This window comes from Artemia sp. Qi Xiang Cuo, chromosome 3, assembly GCF_049724085.1.
Source record: "Artemia sp. Qi Xiang Cuo chromosome 3, ASM4972408v1, whole genome shotgun sequence".
NCBI lineage: Eukaryota > Metazoa > Arthropoda > Branchiopoda > Anostraca > Artemiidae > Artemia > Artemia sp. Qi Xiang Cuo.
The window spans coordinates 86,542,182-86,558,244 of NC_142796.1; the positions used below are offsets into that span (position 1 = coordinate 86,542,182).

General features: G+C 36.2%; 1 protein-coding gene across 1 annotated transcript in view; it reads right to left on the reverse strand.

Moving 5' to 3' along the window:
- mtDNA-helicase (mitochondrial DNA helicase) overlaps positions 1-16,063 on the reverse strand; it is a 94,298-nt gene that overhangs the window by 67,480 nt on the left and 10,755 nt on the right. The window contains exons 2-4 of the mRNA XM_089087206.1: positions 10,175-10,398; positions 4,105-4,303; positions 360-836 (exon numbers count right to left, since the gene is read on the reverse strand). Of these exons, the coding sequence (XP_088943332.1) occupies positions 360-836; positions 4,105-4,303; positions 10,175-10,396 (898 nt within the window). The 5' untranslated portion in view covers positions 10,397-10,398. The remainder of the gene's footprint in view (positions 1-359; positions 837-4,104; positions 4,304-10,174; positions 10,399-16,063) is intronic.

The window sequence follows — 16,063 nt, forward strand, 5'->3', positions numbered from 1 at the left end:
TTTTAAGTTTTGATGCGGCTCCAAACTTTCACGAACAAGTAAACGTTCTAATGGGGATAAGTCCATTTATTAAACAGTAAAAACAGATACAAAAGTCTGGATATTTCTGTTCACTTATACATACATCTGTTTTCACTGTCTAATAAACGGACTTATCCCCATTTGAACATTTATTTGTTCGTCATAGAAAGGCAGTGTGTTCTTCGAAAAAATGCCTGCTTTAAGGTGTTACTTGGAAAATACTCCTTACTGTCAGTTGAAATTTTTTTTTTTTCATAATTAAAAGAACAGGTATTTTTGTATTTTAACTTTGCTACCATAACTAATATCAATATTACAACAAGAGAAGAATACATTACCTGAGGGAAGACATATCACGGTAGACTTAGTTTCCTGATATGCATACAGAGCATCTGGAAGATTCCAAGTTATAACCACTAAATCTTTCGCTCCTTTTTGGGGTAAAATCAAAGGAACAAATGTATTTTTTAAATTAACTTCGCTACCACTACTAATATCAATCTCTCTATAAACAATAATACTGCCATCCAAATGTTTAACAGGAATTAAGATATTATTTGTCTCACTGAGTCGACATTCCGCTTTTTCAAGTGTTTCCACCCTTAGGTTGATTAAACCGTGCTTTAGTTTAGTTTTGAAAGTATGAGCTGCAATAAGTTGGGACATGGATAATTGTTGTTCATAGGTTGCTAGTTCCTTAAGCTTGTATGATTCTAGGAATGGTGCTAGGTTTGATTTGGAGTCCAATCGTGCCAAATACGATTTTAAATTTGTCCAAGGTCCATGGAGTTTACAGTTTGGGCAGACACAATAGCCTAGAAAACATAATAATATAAGTGAACTGATTTTTCTTTTAAATACATTTCCAAAATCATTCTCATTGAAAACAAGTACATAAAAGAAAGCATTTATATAAAAGGAGAAGAGAGAGAGAGAGAGAGAGAGAGGGGGAGAGAAAGAGAGAGTTTAGCTATAAATGTGATTTAAATCATTATTTTCCCCTTTTTAATTAGATCTCCAAAATTTTCAAACTATCTGCAACATTAAATTAAATTATTAGACTAAAAAAAAAAAAATTAGCGTTTAAACTTGCCAATTTATCCTAAGTTAGTGAAAGACCCATCAAATTTTGCACATGCTTAAAATAAATAACTCGTTAAACTAAAAAATGTTTATTTTCTTTATTAAAAAAAATATATATATTCATACAGAAATATACACCTACAAAATATATACACAATATATTCATTCATACATGCTGGTGCAACCCAGCGTTGCCACCATTAGTGATTAATATAGAACAATACACTATTTTGGATCTTTCGAAAATACATTGTCCACTGTAACTTTTAGCAATTTTACGCATTTTTTGTCGATAATTCCAGTCCCTATATGTTCAATTTTAGTTCAAAAGTAAAATTCAAAAGCCAATCACAAAAACATCATAATTTTTGACAGAAGTTTTTACAGAATAAAAAAGAGAAATCAAACTGCTAAGGCAGTAGGTCCCAAACCTTAACAAACTATTCGTCCTTTCACGAATAAAACTTTCCCCTATCTTAATTTACTATCTAAATCACATCTACTATCTAACAACTATCTACACAACTATCTCACAACTAACTTACAATTACTATCTAACAACTATCTGAATTTACAACTATGCCACAACTAACTCACAATTACTATCTAGCAACTATCTGAATTTACAACTACCTACACATCTATCTCACAACTAACTCACAATTACTATCTAACAACTATCTGAATTTACAACTATCTACACAACTATCTCACAACTAACACACAATTACTATCTAACAACTATCTGAATTTACAACTATCTACACAACTATCTCACAACTTACTCACAATTACTATCTAACAACTATCTGAATTTACAAGTATCTACACAACTATCTCACAACTACTGTCTCACAACTAATCACACAACTACCTAAATTCACATAATCTGCAGGTAAATTTACTCACATATGCAACCCTTTTAGGGGGAGAGTGTATCCTCAGATAGTGAAAAATGTGAAAAAAATTTACGTTTACAATACGAGGCGGCTGCAGAATTCAAATTTTGGAAAGACCGAGATCATAGATTCCACAGCATAGCAAACAGAACTAAAACAGACACTGTTTTTTTATATATATGTATATATATATTTTTTTTTTGTTAGCGAACTTCTATTTGTACATGAAACATTTTTTATCTATTCATGATGACAAACAAAATTGTTGTCATGATAACAAACAAAATTCTAGGCAGAAAGTAGAAATTCCGACAATTTTTGGTAATTTAGGAACAGAGATGTAGCATATATTGAGAACTTAGAAACTCAACTATGAGACCAAAATAAGAGGCGCGAAACAACCCTTTTACAAATATTGCCACAAAAAGCCTTTATAATTACGGCGGATGGAGACCGATCTAACAAAGGCTACCCCCCCCCCCTACCCCCTTGGGCAAGTGTCTATAGAGTTTATAACCTTGGGGTGAACTTCTACAACAGACTACAAGAATATCCCTCATTTTCCATGTCTCCTTATTTATGGGCTGCACTACCCCCTAAAACAAAAACAAAGCAGGGTTCGCCCCATATTGCGTGGAGGCTTCTGATCAATAAAACTTTTAACAACTAGATTTTTGTTAATTTAACATGGGAAGATAGGGATTAAAACTAGTGACACACTGGCGATGTCACGCCCGGAACTTCATTGAAATTAAACAAAAATCAAATGAAATTGCGTAATTGAAATATTTACCCTCCAATGTTATAGGATTAAAGCTGCAATTTCTCTACAAGCGATAATTATCACTTAGGTTAATTGACAATTAATCAGTATTGATTGTCTTTTCAACAACTATTTTAAGTCAAAACCCAGTCTGCATGAAGAAGACCTATGTTAGCTTCAGAAAACCTTAGCAGGATAGGTAGGCTAGGCTACGAGCACCACTGAATACGCAGCGTCTGAAAACTCCATTTAAAAATGGTTATAATCAAAGAAAAGCCGAGAATTGATATAATTAAACAAAATATTATAGGGTTTAAGCAAAGATTCCCCACTAAGCGATAATCAAGCAGCACCTTTTTATTTACAAAAATTATTTCAAGTTAAAATCAAGTGATCAAGATATCATTTCAAGATATCAAGATAGTCTGAAGCTAGCCTAAGTCTTCTTTGTGCAGACAAAGAAGACTTAGGTTAGCTTCAGACTATCTTAGCACGCTAAGTTTCTTATATTTCTCTGTAAGTGACAATTAAGCAGCATTTCTTTATTTTCAAAAAAATATTTAAAGTTAAAATCCAGTCTGTATAAAGAAGGCCTAGATCAGCTTCACGAAATCTTAAAACGCCAAGTAGGCCATTTGACCTTAACTAGGTCTAGTAGACACGTCCACACGGTGGACCCACCGACGCAGTCAAATAGTCATGTCAAGTAGGATAGTTGACCTTAAGTAGGTCCAGTACACAGGTCCACTTGGTGGACCCACCGACGTAGTCAAATAGTCGTGTCAAGTAGGCTGGTTGACCTTAAGTAGGTCCAGTACACAGGTCCACTTGGTGGACCCACCGACGCAGTCAAATAGTCATGCCAAGTAGGTTAGTTGACCTCAAGTAGGTCCAGTAGACAGGTTCAACTGGTGGACCCACAGACGCAGTCAAATAGCCATGTCAAGTAGACTAGTTGACCTTAAGTAGGTCCAGTACACAGGTCCACTTGGTGGACACACCGACGTAGTCAAATAGTCGTGTCAAGTAGGCTGGTTGACCTTAAGTAGGTCCAGTACACAGGTCCACTTGGTGGACCCACCGACGCAGTCACATAGTCATGTCAAGTAGGCTAATTGACCTTAAGATGATCCAGCCGGTGGAAAAATGGTGATTCCTTTACCTTTCCCTCCACCTTGAATTCTCTGAAAAGGCAAGTATGCAGCAGTATTAAGTAGGCTACAAAAAGGAACAATATCACCAAACACTAGATGGCGTTGGTGATTATTATTTACAATAATGACACAAGTTTCTACCCATGCAATTTGCAACTGATATGCAATCAATGGCGTCAATTACCTGTTTTTGAATTTATGTACAAGGAATGGCCTCGTTGCGACTTCAAGGTTTTTGGGTGAACTACAGACTCAGGACATTCAATTTTCAAAGAGGTGTGTCCCAAGGTCACGGCAAAATCATGACTATTCAAAAATTTTCTTGCCTCACTTATTGAAAATAATTCATCATTAGCTTCTTTTGGTGGCAGGAGATGGAGACCCTAAAACGAAAAAAATTTAATTTTAAAAAGAAACTTCGAAAACTCTTTTGACTAAAAATTTTCCACTATTCTCCCATTAATTTTGAAAAAATACTGATTTTTCATATGTTCACTGACGACATTGAAAAAACTGCATCCCTATACATCAAAACATTTTTTCTACCCTTATTAAAAATATCAAATGAAATCTTTGCGCATCTCCCTCTATATTTTCGTTAATTGACGCCTCCATGTCTAAGCAAGCCCAAAATCGATGCTTAGTTTTTAGATCTAGTGCCTTGAAAGAGCAACACCAAAAACGTGCTCGGATTACAAAATTTATGGCACTTATTTGAAAAAAAAGACGGTCTGGATTAAATAGAAAACAAAGCTCAATACAAATAGGGTTATGTACTAATGGTTCCCATCATAGGCGTATCCGGGGGACGAGGAGTTTTGAGCCCCCCCCCCAAAAAAAAAAATTCGGCCGACTAGTAAAACGTTACAAAAATACATATAAACAAATTTTTGATGCGTTTTTTAAAGTTTTTGTAACCCTGCTCGCTGGAAAAAAATCCTAGCTACAGCTCTAGTTTGAGTTTACTTATTTCACTTTTCTCTGCTACTGTGCAGTCTACTATTACATCTAATTACATATAATCTTATCAAACCCAATTTGAAACGCAATAATCTTGATTATGGCAACCTTCAGGGACCCAAAGTGGCAACCTTTATAACCCTAGGAATATGAGAGAGCTTAGGTGGGCCTATTGGTTGCACCGGAGTTTGGTGGGGATATGCACCTTCACATTACAAGGAACAACCTAAAGACGTGAATCCATATCTCAAATTAAATTAATAACACTCAAGCGATATTCAATTTTCTTTTCTTTGGTGCTTGTATAAATAATAACAAAATGGAAACACAGTTATTCATAATGATATATAAATAAAATCTGTCATCTCAGGACAGACGAAATTCGCGCTTCTCATTGGTTAAAATACATATTATGTATAATTTTACTTTTATTTGTATTTCATTATCAATAATTATATTTCACTTTAATTACTATATTGTACCAGTACCAGATAGCCATTTTTTTAAAATAGTTCGAAGGTCATATAACAAAAACTTCGATGTCGAGACAACCCCCCAGGGCCCAGGTAGCAGGCTTTGTAAGCTATGTCCTGGGGCCATGTATGGTTCTCATGAAAGGGATGCTGGTATAAACTTCAGAGAGGGCTCATTTGAATGGAAATTAAAAGTTCTAGTTCCTTTTCTCAGAGCAAAAGAATATAGGAGGGCAACTTGTCCCTCCTTCCCTCCACGCCTTTGGGTTTATCGGATGGATAAGCCCATCCGATAAAAATTTGAGGTGACCATTTTTTTAAAAAATAGTTCAAACCTCAGATATTAAAACTCTGGTGCCGAAACAACCCCCCAGGGCCCAGGGACAGGCAATGTGAGTTATACTCTGAGGGTATATATGGTTCTTATAGAAGGGATGCTCGTATAAACTTCAGAGAGGGCTCATTTGATTGAAAATAGAAAGTTCTAGTTCACTTTCAAAGAGTCAAAAGAGAGCGAAGGACAATTAGCCCCCATCCCCCAACGCCATTTTCTCCAAACCCAAAATAAGTTCCAAACCCAAAAAAGTGAATACCTTGAAAAAGTTTGTGATACCTTGGATGTGAAGGAAGATTTGTTTTGTGAGGAAGAATTAGCAACAGTTCTAAAAGGATTAAAAAATAATAAGGCTCCAGGTGCTGATAGTAAGGTAAATGAGTTTCTTAAATATGGTGGCTCTGAGGTTAGAAATAAGTTATTGAAGATTATGAATATGATTTTTGAAAAACGGGAAGTACCTAACGATTTTAGGAAAACTTTAATTAAGCCACTTTATAAGAAAGGTGATAAGAGTGAGTGTGGTAATTATCGAAGCATTAGTCTGGTCTCAGTAGGTAGCAAATTACTTAGTAATATTATACTTTTTAGACTCAGAGATGCTGTAGACAAGGTTTCAAGAGAAGAACATTGCAGTTTTAGAAAAGGTATAGGATGTGTTGGCCAAATGTTTACTCTTATGTTAATAATTGAGAAATGCCTGAGTTGTCAAAGACCTTTGGTCCTCAGTTTTATAGATTATGAGCAAGCGTTGGATTCTGTTGATAGAAGAGCTTTTGTTGATATGGTGCAAATTATGTTCTGGTCTTGAGAAGGCATAGGGGTTTTGAGCCCTACTCATGTTAATTTCTGCTCGTTTTGAGTTTGATTCGGTTATTTATTGTAATTTCTGTTCCTTTTGGGTTTTATTTATTTAACGATGCTGATTTGTGGTAGTTTCACGCTTGGTAGATTTGGGGGGTTATTTGTCCTCCAATCACTTCCGACTATTAAAAAATGCACTACCCCTTTCAATTTCCAATCGAATGAGTCCTTTTTAAAATTTCTACGACAACGCTTTCTATAAAAACCTTATATGCCCCAGGGCATCAATCCTTGCCCCGAGGGCTGTTATCCTCAAAGACATAATTTACGGACCTTTCAACTACGTTGAACAAAACGACTATCTCAAAATTTTGATTGGATGTGTTTGGGGAAAAGGTCGGCGTAAGAGGGAGATCAGTTGCCCTCCAATCACTTTCGACTATTAAAAAGGGCACTATCCCTTTGAATTTCCAATCGAATAAGCCCTTTTTCAAGTTTCTACGACAAAGCTTTCAATAAAAACCTTATATACCCCCAGGGCATAACTTACGACCCTTACCCTGAGGGCTGTGGAGGAGTGTCATCCTTTCGGACCTTTCAACTACTATGAACAAAATGGCTATCTCAAAATTTTGACTGGATGTGTTTGGATAAATGGTGGGCTTGGAAGGGGTGTTAGTTGCCTTCCAATCACTTTCGGCTATTAAAAAGGGCACTAGACATTTTAATTTCCAATCAAATGAGCCCTTTTTGAAGTTTCTACAACAACACTTTCTATAAAAACCTTATATGACCCCAGGGTATAACTTACAACCCTTGCCCTGAGGACTGTGTGGGGGGGGATGTCATCCTCAAAGACCCAATTTTCAGAGATTTCAACTACGTTGAACAAAATGGCTGTCTCAAAATTTTGATTGGATGGAATTGGGGAAAAGGTGGGCGTGAAAGGGTGGTTAATTGCCCTCCAATCACTTTCGACTATTAAAAAGGGCAGTAGCCCTTTGAATTTCCAATCGAATGAGCCCTTTTTGAAGTTTCTATGACACAGCTTTCTATAAAAACTATATATGCTTCCAGGGCATAGCTTAAACCCTTGCCCTGAAGGCTGTGGGGAGAATTTCCTCGTCAGAAACATAATTTCTATCTGGAAATCAACCACGCTGAACAAAATGGCCATCTCAAAATTTTGATTGGATGTGTTCGGGGAAATCGTGGGCGTGGAAGGGTGGTTAGTTGCCTTCCAATCACTTTCGACTATTAAAAAGGGCACTAGGCCTAACCATTTGGATTTCCAATCGAATGAGCCCTTTTCCAAGTTTCTACGACAACTCCTTCAATACCCAGTGCCCTGGTCTAAAGGAAAAACAAATAATACATTGTGCCAACACTGTTCTTTACTTAGGCAGCGCCATTGTGCTGCCTATGATTATTTTGATGGATTTTGTCTTAAGAAGCATGGGAAAGGCAATGGAAGCCCACGGAATGAAATTGGGAGGAAAACGTCTCCTGGACTTAGACTATGCTGATGATTTAAGCATTCTAGATGAAAGTGTGAGCAAAATGAATGAGGTTTTAAAGAATTTGCGAGTTCAGGGTGCTAGAATAGGTTTGAAAATTAATGTTAAGAAGACTAAGTCACTAAGGCTGGGTATAAGTAAAGATGAAAGGTGACATTGGGTAACGAAAAGATTGATCAGGTGGACAGCTTCACTTACCTTGGTAGTATTATTAGTAAAAACGGTGGGAGCAGTGAAGATATTAGAGTAGAATAGCCAAGACTCAGGGTGTTTTTCACATCTAAAAAAGTTTGGAAGAATTGGAAGATACTTCTACAAACCAAAATTAGAATATTAGAATCACTGTGATGACAGTGGTCAAACATGGCTTTGAAGCATGGGCACTCCGAAAAGCGGATGAAGATTTGCTAGATGTTTTCCAGAGAAATTGCTTACCGATTGTTCTGGGTACCCGGCTGACTGACCGTATTTTAAACAGTAGGCTGTACGAAAAACGTGGTTCAATACCGCTTTCTAGGGCTATAGTTAAAGAAAGGTTGAGGTGGCTAGGGCACGTTGTGCGGATTAAGAGTGAAAGATTGCCGAAGATTGTCCTTGTCGGCCAATCGTATAGGGCTAAACGGAAAGCAGGTCGTCCTCGTCTTGCGTAGGAGGACGTCATAAAGAAAGATTTAAAGGAAATGGAAACTTCTTGGGAGGGTGTAAAAAGGGAGGCTTTGAATAGATTGGGATGGAGGAGGATCGTGCGTAGCTGTGTTGGCCCCAGGCGGCTTGCTACTTCGGTGAGTTGTTAGCAGTAGTAGTAGTAGGTAATGGAGGCCTTTATTTGACTAAGCCTACTTTGATGCTGACTTTGATTACCTTTGGATTCTAGCCAAATCTTACAACGAGTGGATCTAGAACTAGCTATTTCTTAACTTTAGCACAAGCTAAACCTTATAATTTTAGTTGCAAATGACTTAATAAAATTAATCTGTGACAATATTAATTCACTTCAGAGTATAGAAAAGAGTTGTGAGTTTGAAACTGATATATATAATAGCCACACTTCCAGACAAACAAAGATAGATTTACGAATAATACAAGTTTTCCTTGATTTTACTGTTGCACTTACACTACAGATGTAAAAAATTTATATGACAAGAAATTGCTTTGAAAAGCCTGCATCAACACTAATTTATTTCCAGATGAGCCATCCTAGCCGAGTGGTTTGCATGCTAGTCCTGAAATCTTGTATCTGTAAGGATGGGGGTTTGAGCCATGGTGTTGCTGATTATTTGATTTGGAACTGGGGTCAGTGGCGAGACACTGTAAGCTCAGCCAGAGTCGACCCAGTTCTAGATGGGTACCTGGAGAAATCTGGGTAAGGTAAACAAGAGGGATGTGAGAAAGAATGGAGGTTGGCTAGCCCCAACCTCCATTGCACATCCTGGATGAAGAGTGTTGAAACGGCGATCCTCACTGCTGGTTTGGACTTTAGGGTTTAGTGCTGCATCCTTTTTTTTTATTGTCTACTAATACTGTGTCTTTGTATCTTATGCCAGATACATAATGAAGAAAAAAAGATGTTTTTTAGCTTCCATCTTTTTTAAGTAACAAAAATTATATCCTAAATCTTCACTCCGATTGGACATTAACAAAGTTTACATTTGAAAATTGAATACTACTTAACTGACCAAAATACTCAAGGTACACATTACTGGTGCTGCACTCAAACATAATTTTGATTTTATCACCAAGTGTAGCTATGTTATGTGACTATATAACTCAAATACGAATTTTTAATGTGTTAGTGGGAAGTTGGAGGAGAGGGGGAAAATGACAGCAAAACATTGCTGCTCTTTGTTTTAATTTAAAGGTGATTTTTAAGTAGATTCTTAAATCAGTCAAATACGCACCAAAAACGCATTATTTGGACACATTTGAATAAAAAAAACATTCTATGTATCACTACTGAACACAAAGAAACCCTACTTGGTAAAAAGGAACTCTGAGATAAAAATGTGCTTAAAACTAACTGTTTTCTGTTTTGACCCTTCCCCCACATTCCAGAAAAATTTTTCTGACCCATTTTAGACGTTGAACCTCTGTACACCTAAGCTATGATAATTATAAGCACCTACCTCATTTGAAACAGGTACCAAGGTGGAAAAAAATAAAGCTCACCACTCTCTGAAGTATAGAAGGAAAACTAGACATCAAAATGCGTGTATCCTGAAGAGGGCCATGAAGTTTCCTAGGGGTATATTCACTAGCATACATTTTTTCTTGAATACTCCTTTGTTGGCTACCAATGACTTCCATCTGCAATGTCTTTCTCTTGGAAAGTACATGGTTCCTCTGGCACCAAGTTTGCAATGGAGATAAATCTTTAACATGAAGTCTCATTTCTTAAAAAATAAATAAAATGGAAATGAATATTCAAGAAAACTTAAAATACAAAAATACAACAGATAGAAGGAAAACCTTGAGCTCCATAAAATATAAAAAGCCATGTGTAGATGTAAGCCTAGTGTTCCCATGTTTTCCTTTTTTTCTTTTTTTTTTAATTAAATTTCTGTATTACGGGAATACCAGACCTACATCTAAACCTCTTTTGCTTCAATGTGGTTCAAGGTTTCTCAAGATTTCAATTCAAAGGGCGATGAGTTGCCTATGAGCTTTTACTATTGATTATTAGTTATTATTATTCCTTTCTTCATCAAATCTTGACAGTGGCTTTATAATACTCAGGTTTTTGTGCCAAAGCTTTATTATTAGTTTCTAATAATTTGTTTTTATATTATGCATCATCATGAAAACCTGGATGCACACAATGTCTTTTGAATTAGTTCAATATTCCCCTAAACATTCCCTAAAAGTCTTGATTATTCATTATATTTTTAGCTTGTTTTAGAATTTATTTATTTAACTACATCAGTATCTGGTTGTCTTTATGTTTGATGTGTATTATTTATTGTAGTTTCTGTTTGTTTTACATTTTATTCATTCATTGATAGTAGATTATATTCATATTAAGGTTGAATTAATGTGGGACTTTATTTCTGGTCCTCTTAGGTCTCCATAGAACTACTTATTTTTGTTTCAAAACTTCTTTCTCAGAGTGTTTAAAAATTTAATTTTGTGTTGTTTTTTAGTGCCAAAGTTTTTTTATTGATTAATATCACAAATACGTTTTATTGACAACATGGATGCATACAGCGTAATTTTGACAACCAAGTAGGGTTGACAACCTTTGTACCTAGTAGGGTTTCTTTGTGTTCAGTTGTGATACATAGAATGTTTTTTTTATTCAGATGTATCCAAATAACACGTTTTTGGTGCATATTTGACTGATTTGAAATTTGACGCGTTTTTGGTGCAATTTGACAAAATACATAATTTTGACAACATGGATGCATACAGCGTCTTTAGATTCCGTTAAACATTCCTCTCAATGTTCCCTTAAAATTTCAACTTAAGACCACTTAGCTGTTCCTCATATACTGCTGATATGCCCTCTTGGTAAGCTGGATACAGTGTCTTTTGAATTAGTTTAACCCCCACCTCAACATCCCTTAAACCGTTCAATTCAACTCTATTGACAACCTGGATACGTATGGTGTCATTTGATTTAGTTGAACATCCTCCTCAACATTCCCTAGGGGCTTCAACTTAATACCCTTAGCCATTCATGAGATATTATACAAACCATGATTTAAGAAAAGGAAACGATCAAAAATGGGATTTTTAAGGCCAAACAAGAATACTGAATAAACAAACAAAACGAGTATTTCGAGAGGACAACTGCCTCTCTTCTTCAGCACGAAACGAAGTAATATATTCAAGGAAAGTGCTGAAGAAAAAAAAATAATATAAAAAAAGATTTTTTTTTACATTTCGTGCTGAAGAAGTTTTTAAGCAGTTTTTAAGCAGCCTAACAGAATAAGAAGAAAACATCGCAGGATTGTTTTATTTTTTTCCAACTTAATTGTGACAAATAAATGTTTGTGAATTATATAACTTTTATAAAATGGATTTATAATGAAATTAATTAAAAAAACTTTTCCCACAAAATAAGCTTTTCAAAGAAAAGAAAAGAACTCCATTAAACAAAAAAATGAGCAAAAAAAAAAAAATCAAATACTCTACCAAGCGTGAAACTACCACTAATCAGCATTGATAAATAAATGAAACCCAAAACGAACAGAAATTACCATAATAACCGAGTCAAACTCCAAACGAGTAGAAATTAGCCTAAGTTCCTCAAAACCCCTATGCCTTCCCAAGGCTAGAGCATAATTTGCACTTTACTGAAAAAAATATAAATGTTCTTGCTTTTATAACTTTAATAAATCAAATAATATTAACATTTTGATTACTAAATATAAGTATATGTATATTAAACTGACAATGCACATTCATTTGTTTTTTTTTTCAGTAAAGTGCCAATTATGTCCTGGCCTTGGGAAGGCATAGGGGTTTTGAGCCCAACTTAGGCTAATTTCTGTTTGTTTTGAGTTTGACTCGGTTATTTATTGTAATTTCTGTTCGTTTTGGGTTTCATTTATTTATCGATGCTGATTTGCGGTAGTTTCACGCTTCGTAGATTATTTTGATTTTACTTTTGTTCATTTTTTGTTTAGTGGAGTTCTCTGCTTTTCTTTGAACAACTTATTTTGTGGAAAAAATTTTTTTTAATTAATTTATATTCGTTTTATATTGACACAGTCTTTTCAGGGAAGAAGAAATTAATACTTTAAATCTTTTCATTTTTTTAAGACTTTATAGTTTGGTCTGCTATTTCTATGCTGGAGAAAAATTTTCAGCAATTTTTAACAACATACACCCTTTTAAAAATCTGGACACAAATAGTAGTGTTTAATTTCATTTCATACCTCCTCCAGTTGACTTGAAATGGAAAACTTGATACCATTCGCAAAAAAAATCTGCTTACTTTCTTTGATAGCTTGGATACACTTTCGCCATTTTGACTTGGTTAAATTTTAAAAGCAGATGCAGCCCCGAAAGTTTGAACATAATACCCTCAGTCGTTCTTGGGATACTCCTGAGATACCTTATTGGGAATTAGCATTAACACACTGCATATTGATTTAATCTTAAGACAACATTCAGTTTTTAAACATAAAGGCAAATGGGAGGGTGGGCTTGGAAGGGGGATTAGTTGCCTCCAATCACTTTCGACTATTAAAAAGGGCATCAGCCCTTTCTATTTTCAATCAAATGAGCCCTTTTTGAAGTTCCTATGACAACTCCTTCGATACGAAGCGCCCTGGTCTAAACAACAACAACAACAAACAGAAAATCATAGTTTATACTTACATCGATCTTTACTATAAAAATTTGAAGCCTTCCAATAACTTTCGACTATTAAAATGGGCATTAGCCCTTTCAATTCCAAATTGAATGAGCCCTTTTTGATTTTCTACGACGACGCTTTCTATAAAACCATATATGCCCCAAGGGCATAAATTACAACCCTTACCCTAAGGGCTGTGAGGGTGGTTGTCATCCTTTAAGACCTAATTTCCAGAACCTTAAACTATGTTAAACAAAATGACTATCTCAAAATTTTGATTGGATGTATTTGGGAAAATGGTGGGCGTGAAAGGGGTGTTAGTCGCTCACTTTTAACTATTAAAAAAGGCACTAGCCCTTCCAATTGCCAATCAAATGAGCCCTTTTGAAGTTTCTACGACAACGCTTTCAATAAAAACATTACATGCCCCCAGGTCATAACTTACAACCCTTGCCCTGAGGGCTGGGGGGGGGGGGGGTTCTCACCCTCAAAGACCTAATATCCAGAACTTTCTACTATGTTGAAAACAATGGCTATCTGAAAATTTTCATTGGATGTGTTTAGGAGAATGGTGCGGGTGAGAGGGTGGTTAGTTACCCTCCAATCACTTTCGAATATTAAAAAGAGCACTATCTCTCTTAATTTCTAATTTAATAAGCCCCTTTTGAAGTTTTTACGATAATAGTAACTATAAAAACCTTATATGTCCCCAGAGCCCAAGTTACAACTTTTGCCTTGAAGACTTTGGGGGGTCTGCCATCCTTAAATACATAATTTCCAGAATTTTTAACTACGTTTAACAAAATGGCTATCACTAAACTATAATTGAATGTGTTTGGGGAAATGGTAGGTGTGGGAGGGGGGGGGTCGATTACTCTCCACTCATTTTCGATTATTAAAAAGGGCAATTTCAATTTCCAAACAAATGAGCCCTTTTTGAAATTTCTACAACAACTTTCTATAAAAACCTTTATGCCCCCAGGGAATAAATTACAACCCTTGCATTAAGGGCTCTGAGTTATCATCCTATAAGACCTAATTTCCAGAACTTTCGACTACGTTGAACAAAATGGATATCTCAAAATTTTGATTGGATGTGTTGAGGGAAATGGTGGGCGTGAGAGGGGGTTAGCTGCCCTTCAATCGTTTCGACTATTACAAGGGTACTAGTCCTTTCAATTTCAAATTGAATGAGCCCTTTTTGATGTTTTTACAACATCGATTTCTATAGAAACCTTACATGCTCCCAGGGCATAACTTACAACCCTTGCCCTGAGGGTTGGGGGGAGAGGGATTGCCATCCTTAAAGACCTAATTTCCAAAGCTGTCAACTACGTTGAATAAAATGGCTATCTAAAAATGTTGATTGGATGTGTTTGGAGAAAAGGTGGGCGTGAGAGGGGGGTTAGTTGCCCTCAAATCACTTTCAACTATTAAAAAGGGCACTAGCCCGAATAAGCCCTTTTTGAAGTTTCTATGACAAAGATTTCAATAAAAACTTATATGCCTCCAGAGCATAACTTATAATCCTTGTCCTGAAGACTGTGGGAGGGGGGGAGTGTCCTGCTCAAATTTATAATTTTCGGAACTTTAAACTGCGTGGAACAAAATAGCTATCTAAAAACTTTGATTGGATGTGTTTGGGGAAATGGTGGGCGTTGAAGAGGTGTTAGTTGCCTTCCAATTACTTTCGGCTATTAAAAAGGGCACTAGCCATTTCAAGTTCCAATGGAATGAGCCCTTTTTGAAGTTTCTACGACGACGCGTTCTATAAAAACCTCATTTACCCCCAGGGCATAACTTACAAACCTTGCCCTGAGGGTTGTGGGGGGGGGGGGGGGTTGTCATCCTCAAAGACCTAATTTCCAGAACTTCAAACTAAGTTGAATAAAATGGCTATATCGAAATTTTGATTGGATGTGTTTGGGGAAAAGGTGGGCGTGAGAGTTGGGTTAGTTGCCCTCCAATTACTTTCAACTGTTAAAAAGGGCACTAGCCCTTGAATTTCCAATTGAATGAGCCTTTTTGAAGTTTCTACGACAACACCTTACATAAAAACCTTATATGCCCCCCGGGCATACCTTACAACCCTTGCCCTGAAGGCTGTGGGGGAGTGTCGTCCTCAAAAAAATAATTTCTATGCAGAAATTAACTACGCAAAGCAAATGGCTATATCAAAATTTTGTTTGGATGTATTTGTGGAATTGATGGGGATGGAAGGGGTTTTTGTCGCCTTCAAATCACTGTTAACTGTCGAAGGGGGCAGAAACCAGTCCAGGTCCAATAATAACAAACTCATTTCGAATTTTCTACGACAAGTCTTCCGATATGAAGTACCCTGGTTTAAAGGAAAAAAAAATAATAAATAATACACTGTGCCAACATCGTTCTTATATGCCCTCAGGGCATAACTTAAAACCCTTGCCCCGAGGGTTGTGGGGAAGTGTCCTCTTCAAAAATATGTTTTCTATTTGTAAATCAACCACGCTGAACAAAGTGGCTATCTTAAAATCTTTATGTTAAGTATTTGGGGGAATGATGGGTGGGGGGGTTGTTGACCTCCAATCACTTTTGACTATTAAAAAGGGTACTAGCCATTTAATTTCCAATTGAATGAGTCTTTTTTTAAAGTTTCTACGACAACACCTTCTATAAAATCTTATATGCCCCCAGGGCGTAACTTACAACCCTTGCCCAGAAGGCTGTGGGGTGTGTCCTCCTCAAAAACATAATTCCTATCTGGATATCAACTACGC